At 36.6% G+C, this 19,753-nt stretch overlaps 1 protein-coding gene across 1 annotated transcript; it reads right to left on the bottom strand.

Moving 5' to 3' along the window:
• Nucleotides 1-803: 803 nt before the first annotated feature.
• Nucleotides 804-15,712, bottom strand: LOC125830397 (dihydroxy-acid dehydratase, chloroplastic-like). Its single transcript, XM_049509589.1, is given in 15 exon segments — nucleotides 804-1,237; nucleotides 1,316-1,474; nucleotides 2,334-2,414; nucleotides 2,550-2,651; nucleotides 3,155-3,225; nucleotides 3,323-3,446; nucleotides 3,578-3,636; nucleotides 3,724-3,793; nucleotides 3,897-4,008; nucleotides 4,081-4,275; nucleotides 4,361-4,515; nucleotides 10,446-10,493; nucleotides 13,424-13,495; nucleotides 15,007-15,528; nucleotides 15,530-15,712. Coding segments are annotated over 15 exon segments (1,872 nt in total). The 5' UTR covers nucleotides 15,581-15,712; the 3' UTR covers nucleotides 804-1,186.
• Between the last annotated feature and the right edge of the window lie 4,041 nt (nucleotides 15,713-19,753).

Genomic DNA, 19,753 nt, shown 5'->3' with positions numbered 1-19,753 from the left:
AAATAATGTGAAACAAAGTGAAAAAAAAAAAAAAAACATATTTTTTTACGTCAAAAATAATCCAACTCAAACGTGTAAGAATAATGATATATCTTTGTCGGACTTAACTCAACTCCTTTATAACAACAAGCCAAATTCAGATCACAACTTTATAACTTAAAATATTTATTCTAATTTATTTCCCTCACTATCACTTGTTTGCTGCTAACTCTTCAAGTTTACTCTTAACTTATAGTAAGAAGAATTTAGCTCTAAGCCTTTCACCCCCTCAAAGTAACTTCTAGCTTGAAACAATATTTACTCCAGATTATAATCTCAAAAGTGGATAAAGATTACAACTCGATAACCTAATATATTAACTAGGATTGAACTTAACGTTTAAAACTCAACGTAACTCAACTGAATCAATACATTTAAATGCTCACAGTTTTCTCTTTTGTTCTTGTATTTGGACATGCAATGTAAACATGGACTAAAATGGGGGTTGTGAAAGAGGAGAGTTGTGATGCGCGAAAAACTGGAAACCAGAATCTATTATCTAAAGACGCTCGATCTGGAGGTCTATGTATTATCAGTAATGCTACATCAACAATAAATTATGCCATAGATTTGAAACATTTTTCTTTGAGAAATTTGCTTATGAAATTGGACTAGTTTACAATGATTTCAATCAACAATGAAGTTTCATCATTCATAATTTTCTCCATAGGTAGTTTGGTATGATGTAACGTAATCTATCAAATACTTTCAGAGATGCAACGTAATAACTAGTTTAACGAAAAACAAACTAATGAATGAAATTGGAATACTGAGGAACTTGATCAATAAACTTGGAGCAAGTCTGAAAAACCTCCTAGCTAGTGACCAATCTCAGAGATTATTACATACTTTTGGGAATTTCCAAAGTAGAAGTGATTGTTCTTTTATCAAATATTATTTCACCAAGCATTATACAATTTCAATTACCAATCAACAAGCTGGGAGTTACAGAAATGCAGAGTAGGAAAAATGGGGAAATGAAGAACGAAAAACAGAACCAACTACTATAAAGTTACACCTGCAAACATAAATCGAATACCTCTACTAATAAAAGAGCTACGAGCCATGCAGATGCCCCAATTGCAGCTGCAAGAAAAATCAGGCGTTCCCAGGTTCACTCTTTGCTTTTGGTAAATATGCTTCGTCTCTATTCATCGGTAACACATCCCTTAGAAGCGGATTGTACATTTTTTATATACTGCAAGAAATATAATAATTATGTCAGACATTACGATGTTTGCATTCAATAACTTTCCACTGTCAAGTACTCTTGTACCTTGTAGAGAACCCCTCTGTCAGCCTTATATGCAGGGGCTGTCCAATTTTTTCTACGATGTTCCAACACCTCGTCTGATAACTGAACGTCCATTTTCTTTTTCTGAATGTCGATTGTTATTATGTCTCCATTTTGAACAAGACCAATTGGACCTCCTTCCTGGTAAAAGTTTGAATTGCGTGATTCTCAATGACAATAAAACAAGATTGTACAGATAGGTCCTCTACGTTTATAATGCATGTTTATGTTCTAAAACTGTTATCACCACGACTCCACGGAGATCCATAGTTGCATCAACAACACATTTTTTATACAACGAAATACATTATTAACACTTTATAAATTAGACAAGTCATGTCTGCATGAGCACACTCAAACTAGGTGTGTGTGTGTGTGGTGGAGAAGAGGGGGTGCACATGAGAAAACAAACCAGGAAAAATCTGGCTACTAAACCACTGGTCCTCCTCTTAAAACACATTGCATTTGGTAACTCAAGATGGGAACATTAGTGAAGAAACTTTGGCAACTTTTCACTGGCACTTTTACAAGTAAAACTCTTAACTGCATTATGCAACGTGCTTCTATTGTGGTTAAACAATAAATGCATTAGGGGAGATGCTCATAGCGTCTGGCATCTTCTTTTATTTTTTCTTTTACAACAAGAAAGTCCCGATGGCGAAACAGTCGAAACTTGTTGGATAATCCCCCCCCCCCCTCCCCCCCCCAAAAAAAAGAAAAAACCCTTCCTGCCCTCTTCCACTTAAAAGTTAAATGTCACATGCTTTTGTCTGCAGCAGGGTTCTAACATGTAATGTGCGCCTAATCAAGGATTGGATCCATTTTAGAGATTATTCACATATCCAGAATATTAAGGTGGTTCACAAGTTCCTGAAGGCTGCAAACTACAAGCTATAATGGTCAACCAGACAACATAGTGAAAGCAATATGAATGGAGGAAAGGAACAAATTCTACATGATGTAGAACATGCAACAAGTTCAGAAACAGAAGTTAATGCACCTGTGCTTCAGGACATATATGCCCCACAACGTATCCATGAGAACCTCCAGAAAATCTTCCATCAGTAAGTAAAGCAACATCCTATTGTTCAAAAAAGAACCAAATAAAAAATCAGCAAGGCAGAGAGAGATACCATAAGAAATACATGTCAATTATCAATTTTGACTATAACAAAAATACAATAGACAAGGAAGAGAGAGATCTCCCATTACGTACCTTCCCAAGACCTGCACCCATAATTGCACTTGTGGGTGTCAGCATTTCAGCCATACCTGGTCCTCCCTTAGGTCCCTCTCCTCTAATGACTACAACTTTTCCCTGAAATATTGTACACAGATGAGATGTCTAGATACCTAATACCCAACACATGGGAACTGCCCACACAATTGCAGCCAGTTACTATTCAACAAAAGAAAATGACTATCACTAATAACTGACAAGAGAACTCGGAATAAATCCATGCTTAAAAGATACTTTGCTGCTAGGCAAATCCAAGCGAAGTCTACGAGACCAAATGCGAGCTGAAACTGAAGAAATCAGCAGAAGTAACTCTCAGTAGCGTGACACTTTGACAAAGTATCTACTTTACCTATCTGAAGTCCCAACAAGATGTGTTTAACTACAGCAACTCATCCAAATTAATTAAAAACAAAATTACTGCAGAGAGATACAAGAAGACAAATAAACAAAGCTGGGATTCCATCTCTTCTTCTTTGAGGCCTTGTCAAACACCTAATTACATATTGTCTCCTCGACCCATTCCCTAGTTTATCAGGATCGAAGTAAATGAAAAAGGATGGAAAAAGGATTAACTGGCTTGCCTTAAAACTCAAAGGATCTTCTGAGATAGCTGCAAGCATAGCCTCCTCTCCTTCAAACACTAAGGCGGGGCCTGATGAACGAATTCCCGTAATTATTTATATATTCAAGAAGCATATAAACAGTGTCCACAGACACCAAAAATTAAATATTGAAGAAAGACGATGTACCAGAAAAGTATAGTCCTTCTTTTCCAGTGATCTTTGCCACGCTCCCCTCTGGTGCAAGATTCCCATATAATATCTGGATGTGGCCTGTTTCTTTGATGGGGTTTGATAGTGGTCTTATAATTTGCTAGAAGAAAAAGAAAGATGGACCAAATTGAGTATCTATAGTTTTGCATTCCTAATTCACTCAGGAGCAGAAGACCTATGACAAAATTACTGCAGCACATGGGAAGAAGCCACATTGGTAAAAAGACCTACCTGGCCTTCAGCTAAAGAAGGAAATAGCTTTGCATTTTCAGCCAGAGTCTTTCCTGTGACTGCAAATCAAAAGCAAGTGAAATGAGTGCCACCAATTATTAGATAACCAGTACAAGAAAATATCTTCTTATCGTCAAAGTACATACCAGTCATACAGTCCCCATCCATATACCCAAGCTCCAACAGGTGGCGGATGACTGCGGGTGTACCTCCAATCTAAATAATTAAGCTCGTCAATTGATCAGAACAAAATCAACAGCAGTGAATGCCCATGTAACCAAAACTAAAAATGAATTGGCAAACGCAGTATTGAACAAACCTTGTGCACATCCTCCATAACATATTTTCCACTAGGCTTCAGATCTGCAAGGAAAGGAACCTCATCGCTAACCTTTTGGAAGTCATCTAGAGTTAATTCCAAACCAACAGACCTGTGGAGATAATAATCATGACTCACATACTCAATCCAAAAGTATAGGGAACGATGTGGAAAATTTGCTCACCTTGCAATAGCAATTAAATGTAGTACGGCATTGGTAGATCCACCAAGTGCCATGACGACTACCATTGCATTTCGAAGGGACTTTTTTGTGATGATATCTCGAGGTTTCAAGTCCATCTTTAACAATTCCAGAAGATATTTTCCGGCTAGGCGACACTCATCCAACTTTAGTGAGTCTTCAGCTGGTGTGGAAGAGCTTTTGCATTGAAAAGGAGGTGAAGGAAGGACGTATTAGCAATGAATATTGTTAAACAAAGTACTACTACATCATATTCTTCTACCTATAAGGCAGTGACATGCCCATTGCCTCAATAGCAGATGCCATGGTGTTTGCTGTATACATTCCACCACAAGCCCCCGCACCAGGACATGAATTACGAACTACATTCATCCTCTGTTCATCACTAACAGCACCACTAACATACTCTCCATACACCTGCAAATAAAATCAAAGCAGAAAAAAAGCTATCACCAGAGCTTTAACAGAATTGAAGATTGATGATTCAAACGTCTTAGACAAAGAGCTGCTTTTTAAGTTTAGCCTTCTCATACTAAAAAAGTAAAGTCACACAGCATGCTTCGATCATATAAACCATAACAACTACAACTGTGGTACATCTGGAAGCTGCTCAGGAACAACATTAATTGCTTTTACAAACAAGAGTATCTATTAAAGTTGTCACAATTCATAAAGGAAAGGCACTTGTCAAGAAAAAGATACACAGTTGCCACACAATGTCACCTGCACATCAATTGTGCTTCAACAATGTATTCATTGACAATTTATATTTTTTTGATCAAATAAACGTACTTTCATTCATAATTAAGACCAAAAATATGGTCATATACAAGGGGTATACCAAAAGGTAGAGAATTTACAAAAAAGAAATTATTCGCTACAAACACCACCCAATCTCCTATACAACTGGTAACTCTATGGGTGCACCAAAGAAAATAAGCAATCGGAGACTCCTCAATTGAGAAAAACTCGACTCTAGCCCCTCAAAAGGTCTCTTATTTCTCTCTCCACACTACCCACATTTAGTGGAACCAATACCCATGACCTACGTCTTCTCCTCCTGCTTTTCCAGCTGAACCTCAATAATTTCATAGTTCTTGGCAATTGGCATTGTCCATGAAGTACCAAACCACCTAAACATATCCCACCATAATCTCACGGTAAGACCACAATGAAGAAAAAGATGATCCATGACCTCACCTGCCTCTTTGCACATACAACACCAGCTAACGCAGACAATATTCATTAGCTAAGATTTTCCACAGTCATGACTCACGATCACCCCTCTAGTACTTGGCAAAGTGAAAAAACACACCTTGTTAAACATTCACTAGCTAAGATTCTCCTTCCATTGCTTTGTATTTACCAACTATGACCCCTCTCCAAAAAGTATTTACCTCTGCCAAAACCTCCACAGCCAAATCCATCAAAGCTTTGTTGCTTTGTTGAACACCTTCAAGTCTTTAATACCATGCCCTCCCTATTTTTAAGGAGATGTGTCAGTCTTCCACCACACCAAGTGAAACAAGTGAGGACTTGTCCTAAGTAGTCCAATTGAGTCTTGTCTACGTCACAAGAAAACCAAAGAATCATCTACAAATAACAAATAAGAAACCAAGTGTCCCAGCGCTCCCAACTGCGACTTTGAAACCCTATATGAATCCTTCCATGACACCTTTATCCATCATCTTGCGTAATGCTTCCATTATTAAAAGGAATATTGGTAATAGTGGGTCCCCTTGTCTCAAACCTCAGACAAACCCCTCGAACTCCTGGAAAAGCTGCATGGATTTCCATTGACCAAGACAAAATATCTCAGAAGAGATGCAAAAGTTGATCCATTTCCTCCATTTTTGCCCAAATCCCATTTGTAACATAATGGCATCTATGAATGATGACAACAAATGAAGCTCCAAGACAGAATATAGGCATACTTCACCCACCTCCCCCTCCCCCCCCCCCTTTTTCTAATAATGCTATATGTCAATATCACCAGTTTTATTTGGTGAATTCATATCAGTATGCGTCCCTAATTTCTACTTCGATGGTGGTCCTCTTATTAGGGTCATTCATCCCCCTTACATTCCATGTAATAATTTTAACTTCCATGGACCAATTTTTCCTTCACCCCCACTTATCTTCTCCCCCAACTCCTCATTTCCCTTCTTTTACCTCTCATCTCATGCACCACATTTTTTCTTCTCCGTCCTTTTCCTTCCCCGTCTCCTTCCATCCCCCTCCATGTGATCATTTATCTCCATATATAGAGGCGCGCACACACACACCAAACATCGGCATTAATTTTACTGTAATCAACAAACAAAGAACATCAAGAACATCCTCCACCAGAATTTGATACAAAGAAGACAAATGAATGTGTTTAGAGGGAATGACACAAGGTAAGAAATCTTATAAGAATATATGTCTAACTATTTTAGATTAGGTTAGAATAAAAAAACTTAAATGGCTAAGAATTTGCATTGCCTTCCTAAGTTCATTAGGATAGTAATCTAGTAAAGCTTTTGCTGACTTGTCGTACCTCCTTAGTGCATTTCTGTGTAAATGCTTTACTTACCAAAGAAAAGAAAAAATCATCCAAAGAATCCCATCCTTTTGGAAACTTGCTCTCTTTCTACAAAAGCTCCCTTTAGAAGACGTAAGGCGACAAGGGCCTGCCTCATTAAGGCAAGAGGCGAAGCGCTCAGTCTTTTTGAAGTGAGGCGCCAATTATTACCAAAAATTAAAATAGGTATATATAAATAACCAAAATCTCAATATCAATAACATATTACTGTTTATAGGCAAAAAATTAATGTACTAACTAGTATACAACTAAATTCCCTTCCAAAGTCTAAAAATGAACTGCTTAGCAACCTTTTACTTTATTAGAGCCGTCAAAATGGGTTTAGCCCATGAGGCCGGCCCAACCCAATCAGTTATTGGGGTAGGGTTGGGATAGAATTTTTCAAGCCCATTTAAAACTAGGGCTTATAAGCCCAACCCATATAAGTCCTTGGCCCTTGAGGCTTGATTGGGGTGGGCCCATGGGCCAAAATTATTTATTTAAGGATAACTTACAACAATCTCACTAGCAGTGTTCAGGAAAGCGAGCGCTTCATCACTTAAAGCGATGAAGCGATGCGAGCCTTCTACGCTTCACAGACTAGAATGAGTATGTGAGCGCTTCATTGCTTAAAGTGTGAAGCGTGGTTATCGCTTTTTTCCGCTTCATGCTTCCCTGAACACTGCTCACTAGTATATGAGCTAATTACTTAAATGCATGTTATGTTGTAATATAACGAATCTTACCTAATTTTGGTACGTCCTTGGGATACATTGACTCAAAATTAGGTTAATTTTTTCTAGATACACTCTATTCAAGTGGATTCGCATGTATCCTACAAATCTCGCTCCCTCGCCTCCCTCCCATCTCGCTCACCACTCTCTTATCTGGCTCGCGTATCTAGGATGCATCACACCAGATACATTTATCTCGTGTATCTAGTATCCTAGATACATGTTAATCACACTAGATTTTTTGCTAGTGTTATTGAAACAACACCATTGTTTGTCATATTTGATTTGAAAATCTTCTCATTTTCTTGAAGTTATAGAATTTTAAGTTTGACAAGAAAAAAAATAAAAAAAAGAAGGGCTAGCCTGCCCCAACCCTCGGCGCTTCAAGGGTTGGGTTGGGTTGAGCATTTTCAGGCCCTTCCAAGTGAAGGGTCGATCTGCCCTAGCCCATCAAATTCCTTAGCCCGCCAGGCTTGGGTCGGGTGGGGTGGGGCTGGGCCGGCCGTTTTTGACAACTCTACTTTTGATGTATCTAAGAGTTGTCAAAAAGGGTCGGCCCAGCCCACTCGCCCCAAGCCTTGTGGGCCAAGGAATTTGAAGGGCTAGGGCGGGCAACCCTTCATCTGGAAGGGCCTGAAAATGCTTAACCCAACCCAACCTTAGAAGGGCCGAGGGTTGGGGCGAGCCTAGCCCTTCTTTTTTTTTCCTTTCCAAACTTAAAATTCTATAACATCAAGAAAATGAGAAGATTTTCAAATCAATTATGACAAACAATGGTGTTGTTTCAATAAGACTAGCAAAAAATCTAGTGTAATCAGCATGTATTTAGGATACTAGATATGCGATACATGTATCTGGTGTGATGCATGATGCATCCCAAATACGCGAGCGAGATAAGAGAGTGGCAAGCAAGATGGGAGGGAGAACGAGGGCGCGGGGTTTGTCACTTGCGAATCCACTTGAGTAGAGTGTATCTATAGCAAATTAACCTAATTTTGAGTCTATGTATCATGAGATACATGTATCTAGACGTTCTAGTAAGATTCATAATATTACAACATAATGTGCATTAAAGTAATTAGCTCATATAGTAGTGAAATTGTTGTAAGTTACCCTTAAATAAATAGTTTTGGCCCATGAGCCGACTCCGGCCCGACCCCGATCAAGCCTCAAGGGCCAAGGGCTTATATGGATTGGGCTTATAAGCCCTAATTTTAAATGAGCTCGAAAAATCCTATCCCGACCGTACCCCAATAACGGGTTGGGTTGGGTCGGCCCCATGGGCTAATCCCATTTTGACGGCTCTAGATGTATCCATATTGTACCTAAGGATCCAGGGGACTTTACCCTATATTTAGATAGTTTATAACTAGATGTATCCATACTGTACCTAAGGATCCAAGGGACTTTACCCTATTTTTAGATAGTTTATAAGGGATATAGGTGATAGATTTTGTTTTGGTTGTTCCTTTATACTTTTGATGTAATTACTTCAGGAGCACACTATTGGTGTACTTCTCTTGTTTATAATACCTGTTAACCTTATCCAAAAAAATCCAATCAGGCAGAAAATAAAAAATAAAAAACTGGACAGATTGGCCAGTGCGCAGTTGCCCGAAAGCGGTGTAAACAGAGGAGAAAGAAGAAGAAGAATCTGCCACCCCGCCTAGTCACCAAAACAGAAAAGGAAGAAGCCAGAAACAGGGGAGCAAAAAGGAAGAAGAAGAAAGAACTAGAAGAACAGAGATTGACCATAACCTTTGCAGCTGAAATCTGATGACAAAGATGGAGAACTCAGAATCGCGTAGTTGACTGAAAAGAGGTAAGTGAGACAAAAACCCTAAAATTACATTTTAAATTTGAAAGATATATCTTTGACTTCTTAAAGAAAATAAAGTGACGCCTTTCTTCTTGACTCATCACCTTCTGCTCCCCTTTTTCATAGCCCTCGCCTTGCAGTAGAACGGCGACACAACCTCGCCTCGCCTCTCGCCTAGGTGCTAAGGCGAGCGCCTTTGATAACACAGGTCCTCCATGGTTCCTCAAGTACTTACATAGGTTAACGAGAACTTCAACAAGAACATGTTTTCTCCTAGTTTAGTGGTACTTTTTCTAGACGATGTCCATTGATATGAATTTATCACAAGCAAGCATATTATTCGCCGTGTGCCTCAAGGCCTATTCAAACCTTGTCTAAAGTCTAAACTGACATTTATAGTGTGTTTGGCTAAGCTTCTTGGAGGCTAAAGCATACTTTTCAGAAAAAGAAAAAAAAAATTTAGGTGTTAGCCCAATAAAAAGGCGCTCTTAAGCAGAAGAAGAAGCTACAAATTTATGCTTTTCCCAAGAAGCAGAAGGAAAATTATTATTATTTTCAAGACAAATATTCTTACCATTAATTCATATTTACCAAACTATCTCTCATTAATTTAACATATCTTTCAATTAAATACAGTTCTTTTATCCTTTTTGGTTTTTACTGTGTAGTTTCCTTCCTCTCTTTTTTTTCTATCCTTCTTCTCCTCTCCCACTTTGGAATAGTCCATCAAAATATAAATATGAATTACTTCTCCCATCCTTCTATCGTCCATTACCTCTATCTCTCCTTTTTCTCTTTGGAATAACAAAGCTATCTCTAAAAAAGATTCAAGTTAATATTTATTTCCACATATTTTAAAGTCTTTCCCTAAAAATGTATATTAAAATCTTTTTAAGTAATCCTAGTTGTAAAACGTGCCTTGATACTTGTCATTTTCCATAATTTGACACCCAAAAGCACTTTTTGAAAAAATTGGTGAATGCACAATATGTTTATCTAAACTTTTAAAAAAAAACACTTACCAAATGAATTAGCCAAACACAAATTGTTGAGCTCCAAAAGTACTTCCCTAAAAAGTTTTTTTTTACAAAAGTGCTTCTCAAAATAAGCAATTTTGGCAGATTGGCCAAACAGGCACTTACTGTGCTCAAAGGCAAAACTGACAGAAGAACTGCTAAAAACAGCAGTAGGAAGACATTAAAACAGTAAACTAACAAATCAACAGACATACCTGGAAAGCGGATACTATGTCGAATGTGTGCCCTTGGAAATGACCAGGCTGTACATCAGAGAAAAGGTAAAGGATCAAAAATAATTCAGAAGCAAGCAGAACAACATGTAATACAATAAATGCTCTTGAAATATCATTTTACCTGTCATTATGTTAATAAGAGTCTAGAGTTGTTAACTTTCTCAAAAAAAAAGAGTCTAGAGTTGTTAACCTTTTATGTCGCTTTTTATTTAGCATTATTTCAAGAATGTGGTCACCCTTATGATTAAGCAATGAAGTAATTGATGTACTGGCATTTTCTAGTTATCAGCTGTATCTTGGAGAACATTGGCAGCAACAGCATACAGCAGACATTCAGAAGCTTATAAGCAGCTTATGTGATCTCTAGTCTTTCCCATTGAGTTGTTAACCTTTAATGCCGTTTTTTAATTAGCATTATTTCTAGAAAGTTGGTCACCCTTATGATTAAACAATTGATGTATTGGCATATCTAGTTGTTATCAGCTGTACTTTGGAGTACATTGGCAGCAACAGCAGACACTTAGAAGCCTGCAAGAAGCTAATGTGATCTCTAATCATTACCATTCCTTCTGTCCTTCTAGCAGTTAAACCTAAAAAACTATCTCTACATTCATGCTCTCTTATTCCAATTCTCAACCTCTAAAAGTCCCCCACTCCCCCCCAAACTTCTTTCCCTAAAAAGACAGCTAAGAATATATAAATTTGTGGTAACACCGGTTTTACATGTCCTACACCATTTGGATTGCTCTGTCTCCTATCCCATCCATAACAAGTTCTCCATTTTCATTGGCATTTTCTGATGCATCAAAAAAAATTCTCTTTGTTGCAATGACAAATAATGGAACGATAAAGAAGTTTATAGCAGATTGACATGTACTTTTTTCCATGCTTTATTTGTTAAAGTTTATGAAGATTTAGCGACTACATAAACAACTTATTAAGAAAATCTGATTAATAATTTGTAAAAATGCTTGTGGGATTTTTAGAAATAATTTTTTAGTGATACGCGAGAAAATTACAAGCAAGAGAAGAAACTTTGTCATGATTTGATTGAAAAAGATGCATGGTCTTGTGGCTTTGCACCGGACAGCAGACCACAATCATCATGAAGATATATCTTTTTTCACTAAATAAACAACTCCTTCACTCAAACATAACGGATATACCATATGATTACCTACAATTAACATACAAGATTTCCAAAGAAATCTGACCAGTCGTAATACTATATCACAAAGTTTCGCAGGAAAGACAAATGAAAACCTCAAATAAGCCAAACATGATCTGCTGAATATACAGGAAAATCATGTAAAAGGAGGTGCAAAAGAGCCACATACGCCACCATGTCACTAACACAGATTCTCTAGATGTCTTGTAAAGGCGGCTTTTCATATTGAGGACTTCCCTCTACTCTCGCATTTTCCCGATATATCAAATAGATTTCAAATACTACACCATGTCTTTATATTTTCCATATTCCTGTCTGAAAGTTAAATATTCCTGGTACCAAATGTAACGAGCTAGCTCTCTTTTTCGTGTTTCTTTTGATGGACCCAATGTCTTTCTTTTTCCCTATTTCTTTTAGGGAAAAGGGTCAACAATACCCCTCAACTTTGGTTTATTGTTTGATTTTACCCTCGCCATTAAAATGAAGTTAATTTTACCCTTCCCGTTACTAATTTCACCAAATTTACCCCTCATTAGACGGAATCCCCAAAATTGACCCAAATTAACCAAAATTAACCAAAATTACCCGATTTAAAAAAAAAAAAAAAAAACTCAATTTCCTATTTTTAACCCAATGCCTCGCCCCATTTAGAATAACCCGATTAACCCTATTTTACCCATTCTCCCAAATTTCCTTTACCCATTTACCATTCTCTATTTGAATAGATAATCTCCTTTTTCTCCCAAATTTTCCCTATAACCCAATGCCCTTTACCCATTAACTTCTCATAGATTTGTCCCTTTTAATAACCCTGCGTCTCGTCATGAAATAAGCTGCCTCCAATTTTCTGAATTTTTTCATCAACCGGGAACTTTTTGCTGAAATGCTGCTTTTATTTTCAATATGCCTTTTGAATTTCTGGGTTTCATCTGGATGGCCATCAGATTCCTCACCTGTGCTGGACCTAGATCTCTTTCTAGATCCAGAGCTCCCTGAATCATAATTTTCAGTAATATTTGTCCTCCGAGAATTCAAATGCTTAGCTGGTTCTAAGCGTGAGCCTCCTTTCATCTTAAGGGGTGTCTGCATCTTAGTGGCCTCTTCTGCTGGTTCTATGCTTGAGCTTTTGAGGAAAATTTTGGTAAAGGGCATTGGGTTATATGGAAAATTTGGGAGACAAAGGAGATTATCTATTCAAAGAGGGAATGGGTAAATGGGTAAAGGAAATTTGGAAGAATGGGTAAAATAGGGTTAACCGGGTTATTCTAAATGGGGCGGGGCATTGGGTTAAAAATAGGAAATAGGGTTTTTTTTAAAAATTTGGGTAATTTGGGTCAATTTTGGGGATTCCGTCTAATGAGGGGTAAATTTGGTGAAATTAATAACGGGAGGGGTAAAATTAACTTCATTTTAACGGCGAGGGTAAAATCAAACAATAAATCAAAGTTGAGGGGTATTTTCGATTCTTTTCCCTTTCTTTTATTAACTGCGGGAATCCTGGGTACAATGAAATATATTGTCCTAGTTTTTAATCAAGTAAAACTCAAACAAATACCCACGAACTTGCTTCCCGAGATTTACTCCTTGAAGACACCACAAATATATTATCCTAGTTATCTCTCCTTTTGTTTATTCTCCACAGTTATTCAACTTCAACAAATCCCAAAGAAATATTGAAAGGGATGGAATGGTTCCAAGCAGACAAATTTAGAAGATAACGTCTATTTTTACATGAAAAAAGGCTTTAGATGCACAAAAAAGAATTAAAATGTGAGTGTTCCAATCTCACCTTAATGGTTCCACCATATATCATGATACTTGGCCTATTTAGTCTTCCCATCGCCATAATTGTACCTGGCATCTGCCATATTACAACAAGAAGTTATCATTTCAATGAGATACAGCATGAAAGGCAGCTGGAATTAGACAAGAGAAGAAAATGATTAGGGGGTAGCTCAATGGTTTGGGTCCTGTTACCAAGAAGAGTCTCATTCTTTTCACTCCATCAAGACTACTCAGTACCACCCGCTCTAACCGCTAAAAATAGAACTACAATACTATAGCATGTGCTTATAGATTGGCAGAAGTTTAGTGAAAGAGAACACCACAAAAGCACAAAAGAAGCAAATTGCAGGAAATTGTTAACAAGCCAGAAAGTTATATTTACTTAATCTTGAATTGCTATGTGAAATTTTTTAACGTATTACAATTTAACTTGAGTGTGTTATAACTGTGGGCAGATGTAAGGGGCGTAAGGTCGCCGGAAAATAACATTATATATACAAGATCAAATTAGATGTTGAATCCTCTTGGCTTCTTCATGTGATTTACTTATTTATATTTTGAATCCATTTGGTGAAGATCCTAGCTCCACCACTGGTTATAACCAGTGCAGGTCATGGAACAACTTTTTGAAAGAAAAAAACATGTAACATGTCAGATAAAAATATTTGGTATTTTGAAGAAATTGCATAACTGAATAAATCTTCACAACAGAAAGTCACCTAATATCTAGAATTCATGTCTTTTTTGCTTTCTCAAATTAAATCAAATCCACAAACTTTTATACAAAAATCTTTAAAATAATATACTTTAATACACTTCTAATTGGAAGTGTTGTAGTTCCAAGAATCACTATTCATTCCGGAAATCAACCAAGAATCTTATCTACTCAAAGAAATTTAACCTAAACAAGAGAGTGTGAGTTCGTACAAGGATAGACAGTAATTTGTTGAAAGTAAAACAGCAAATGCATTAAATATATCTATAAAATTGCAAAACATACATCTTTTTCTCCACAATAATAGCAAAGTTTGCATCTTTTATTCACATAATAATTGAATACTCTTAACCTATGTTGCTCAGACTCTTCAAAAATGTCAAGGGGTGCGTGTCGGATTCGCCAAAAGTATTGTATTTTTGGAGAATCTGACACGGGTGCGGCATCGAAAGTGAAGAATCCGCACAACTTAGCTCTTAACTCAACAACAATAACAACGTACCCAGTGTAATCCCACGGGTCCCTATCTCCAAAAGACCCTCGACCCAAATACTTTAACTCACAATTAAGAATAAGGTTCACAATTTCGCAAATTATCAGGAACATCAAAAAAAAACAGAATCTTTCAACAAGGAAGCACTACCTAGAAGGGAATAATTCAGTAAGGAGTTACATTTACGCCCTGACGATGTATGTAAATCCAAAATAATTTATCCAAATCAGGTAAATTAAAAGACAATCACATGCATTAATATATAACCTGCAAATGTGGTAATTAACAACAGTCACATTACACTAATAGTGTAAGTTCCTTACTCTATCACTGCATATTTTTAAAAATTCTTTCTACAAAAAGAATAAAAGAGGCTCACATTCTTATCACATCCAGGAATGGCAATATTCCCATCATACCACTGAGCAGACATGACAGTTTCAATACTATCAGCAATCAAATCTCTTGACTGCAAACTAAAACACATGCCTCTAGTCCCCATAGAAATAGCATCACTAACACCAATAGTATTAAACCTGAACCCCACCATGCCAGTTTCTGTAACCCCTTCTTTAACAGCTTCAGCAAGCTTTAACAAATGCATATTACAAGTATTGCCTTCATACCAAACAGAGGATATCCCAATTTGGGGTTTGTTCATATCCTCATCAGTTAATCCTACTCCATACAGAATCGCCTGTGAACCACCCTGGGACTTGGGTTGAGTAATGCGGCTGCTGTATTTGTTGAGTTGCTGAGATGGGTCTGTTGAGGTAGTGGTCTGTGGTGGTGGTGGGGTGGATGTTTCGGTTGAAGCTCGGATGGTGAGAGTGGGTGGTTTTCTTGAGTGGGCCCTACATTTGGGGAAAAGGGGGCTGAAAGCTGGTGGTGGTGGTGGTGGTGGTGGTGGTGGTGGTGGGGTATATAGTGGGGGAGAGAAAATGGGCTTGCATAGTGGCGGAGATTGGCTGTAAGTGACGGCGGAGAAGCTGTTCAGAGGGTTTTTGTGGGGGATTAGAGACAAAAATAGATATTGTCAATTGTCAGGGTGGGTAGTGTTGGACTCTTGAGTGAGATAAGTAAGAATTAAAGAGATGAACGATAGAGAAAGAAATTATAAAATTATATACGAAAACATGATTCATGATATGGATTTCTATTTTATTTATTTATTTCGTTTTTTCATTTGGTGTGTGTTACATTGTATTGTATTGCGGTTTCAATTAAATTTAAGTAGTTCACTTTAAAATATCTAGATATTCACTTGTTTCCTTATTTTGTTATTTTAGAAAAATGATGGATGTGATTATCTTTTGTAAGTAGAAAATATGTCCATAAATAGAGTAACACCATGTTTTCACAAGTGAGGAGACCCTTTTTCAACGTTAATACAATAACTTTACACATTAATATGAAATTTCACACATTTAATATCAAGAATGTTGTAAAAGATAGAGATCTTCTAAAGACATTGCTAAAAGAATCAGAAAAAAACTTGCAGAATGTGCTTAATGAAATCCAGTAGGAAAATGGTATTTTTGAAAAGGAGATTGAATGAAGAAGAGAAAAAAAAAGTAATTATTGGACGTTGTTATGTGATCTTTTGATTTTCTATTTGATTTGGAAATGTTTTATAGTTGATTAGTTATTAATTGTTTTTTCTTAATATTAGTTTTTATGTAGTATGGTTTTAGGATTTTAGTAGTTTGAATTTGTTATGTAGTGTGTTTTACAATTGTAGTTTGAATTTTAGTACGGAAAAGAGTTAAAAATATCCTTAAACTATCTGAAATAGCTCATGTTAATCCTTAAATTATATTTCAGCTCAAAACTACCCTTTTCGTCAAACTATTGGGTCAAAAGTGTCCTTATTAACGGAAGTTGTTAAATGCCACATGGATGCCACATTGCGTGCCAATAGGGTTCCACTGCCACATAGACTAAAAGGAAAAGGGTCAAAAATACCCTTAATCTATCCGAAATAGCTCATATTTACCCTTAAACTATATTTCGGCTCAAAACTATCCTTTTCGTCAAACTATTGGGTCAAAAGTGTCCTTCTTATTAACGGAAGTTGTTTAATGCCATGTGGATGCCACATAGATGCCACATTGCACGCCAATGGGTTCCACTGTGGCTTAATTACTCATTTTTCCCTTATTTTATTATTTTCCAGAAATAATTTCATCCCTTCTCCCTCATTTCGCGGCTAGGGTTTCACAGTTTTCTTCGTCGCTGGTTTTCAAAGTGGATATTTGTGGTTGTAGGTTAGTAAATCTTTTTTTCTTATTTTATTATGTTTACAACCACGAATATCCACTTTGAAACCCAGCCCTGAAGAAAGCTATGAAACTCTAGCCGCGAAATGAGGGGAAAGTTGTGAAATCTTAACTATCATGCTTTGAAATCGCAAACATAATAAAATAAGAAAAAAGATTTACTAACCTACAACCACGAATATCCACTTTGAAACCCAGCCTCAAAGAAAGCTATGAAACCCTAGCCGCGAAATGAGGGGAAAGTTATGAAATCCTAACTATCATGCTTTGAAATCGTAAACATAATAAAATAAGAAAAAAGATTTACTAATTAACCTACAACTACGAATATCCACTTTGAAACCCAGCCACGAAGAAAATTGTGAAACCCTAGCCGCGAAATGAGAGAGAAGGGGTGAAATTGTTTTTGAAAAATAATAAAATGAAGGGGGAGAGTAATTAAGATTTAGGGATTTAATCTATGTGGCAGTGGAACCCTATTGGCATGCAATATGGCATCCACATGGCATTTAACAACTTATGTTAATAAGAAAGATACTTTTGACCCAATAGTTTGACGGGAAGGGTAGTTTAGAGCCGAAATATAGTTTAAGGGTAAATATGAGCTATTTCGGATAGTTTAAGGGTATTTTTGACCCTTTTCCATTTAGTCTATGTGGCAGTGGAACCCTATTGACGTGCAATGTGGCATCCACATGGCATACATGTGGCATTTAACAACTCCCAATAATAAGAAGGGAATTTTTGACCCAATAGTTTGACGGGAAGGGTAGTTTTGAGCTAAATATAGTTTAAGGGTAAATATGATCTATTTCGGATAGTTTAAGAGTATTTTTGACCCTTTTCCGATTTTAGTAAGATTAGTTCCTTTGTTGTTTACATGAATTTATTGTAACTTCTGACATTTTTATTAATATTTGATTTATTTTTTAAGTTTTGTTGTAAACTATGAGTAATATACTATTCACTCTGTCCTATTTTATGGTGTGCTCTTTTCTTTTTAGATCGTCGCAAAAAGAGTGTAACCTTACTATAATTAGACACAATTTTAACTTTAAAATTAATTTTTTACCCTTAATAAAATGATTTTCAATCACACAAATATCTCAGGATTGTTTTAAACCACAAGTTTCAAAAGTCTTCATTTTTATCTTAAACATTGTGTCAAGTCAAACGGTGTCACATAAAATGGGACAGAAGGAGTATCAGAATATAGATCAAAAGATGTGGAGAGTAGATTGTAGATATTATCGTATTCAAATGTCTTACAATGGTGAATGACAACCCTATTTATAAGTTGAGAAATCACTTCAAATATCGTTATATTAATGCCCAAATTAATAGATATATTTTTATCTAAAATGGTTCCAAACTTAGGAAATATGTATAGATGAATGTAAGTAATTCATGTATTAATTAAATGGTCAATCCACCCATTCAATGAATTTATAACACTCGCGCTTGGATGTCCATAGATAAAGCGTGCCATTAAAACCTTACTAGGAAAAATCTCACGGAAAAAAGTCTATTGAGTAAAAAAGGCTACACACATCTCATAATACGCCTTTAATGTTGCCCCATTAAAAGTCTTACTAGGAAAATTCAATTGGGACAAAATCATGATTAAGAAAAATAGTATAACATGTGTTTCACTCCCTCTGATGAAAGCGTTGCTTTATATCTCAGAGACGACGCACTTCAATCTTATATCTCAACTTCTAAAATGTTGATGTTGGCAATTCCTTAATGAATAAGACTGCCATATTATTATTTGAACTTTTATCTCACCATTTTGATGAAGATCATGTGTGAAAAAAAAGTTTGGTGAAAGAAGTTTTGTGTCGTCTCCTTTAATTGCATTCTCCATTCTAACAAGTCATACATGCAACAAAATGTTCGTACTTGGTGACTGGAATATCGATTTTCAAAGAAAAACTACACATTTCCTAAATGTGATGGGTCGTTGGTCACAATCAAGCACATTTTCGACTTACTTCACGAATGAATATTATTTCTGCATGAGAAAAGGTGGTATAATTAACGATCCAAACTGTCTTTATTTAAATACGTCTTATGCGAAGTCTCAAAAATGTCTTGAATTTTGATGTCAAATTAAAACTGAGGCACACAACGAAATTACTTAAATCTGAATTGATCCGAGCTGACGTCAGCTTGCCATAGTAGAAAATCTTCCACTATGACGACACCGCTATAGCGGGATTGATAGACGAGACCCTAATTAAGTGATGCCTTTTATTTTCCTCCCACTTTTCAGGGAGAAAACAGACGAGGATTACTCCAATAATATTTCTCGAGCCACTCTAAGCCTGAGAACAATGGAATAGAGGATTTTCAGCGCAAAAAAAGTTACAATTATCATTTCAAATTCATCCATTTTCAGCTCCCAAACCACATACTGTATAAATATTACTACCTCTCCAGGCAGGTACATACTCAACTTATCCATAACTTACCACCATAGAATATCATCCAACAACTTTCAACAGGCCAATATTTTCAATCAAGTGCCTTACCATCCTAAGCAACAATAACCAATAATGATTTCATCCCTCGAAACTTCATGCCCGAAGGATTATACATGAAATCTCCGACAATCTACAACGTGTTATGAAAACAAAGTTAAGCCTAACTTATTTGGATATTAAGCAATTGCTGAACATGAGCTTCTAGCTTCGTGGGGTGAATCTTGAAGAATATAGGCTTGAAATTCGTAGGGTTTTACTCTCTTTGCGCTGGAATCCATCCTCTCCATGGTTCATAAGCTTGGAGCAACATAGGATAGTTTTTTGAGTAACCCTTGTCTATTTTACCAATGAAGAGTAAGAG

The sequence above is a fragment of the Solanum verrucosum genome, unplaced genomic scaffold (genome assembly GCF_900185275.1).
Source record: "Solanum verrucosum unplaced genomic scaffold, falcon-dt-bn FXZP01000228.1, whole genome shotgun sequence".
In the NCBI taxonomy this organism is placed as follows: domain Eukaryota; kingdom Viridiplantae; phylum Streptophyta; class Magnoliopsida; order Solanales; family Solanaceae; genus Solanum; species Solanum verrucosum.
This window is presented reverse-complemented; position numbering and strand designations above follow the sequence as displayed.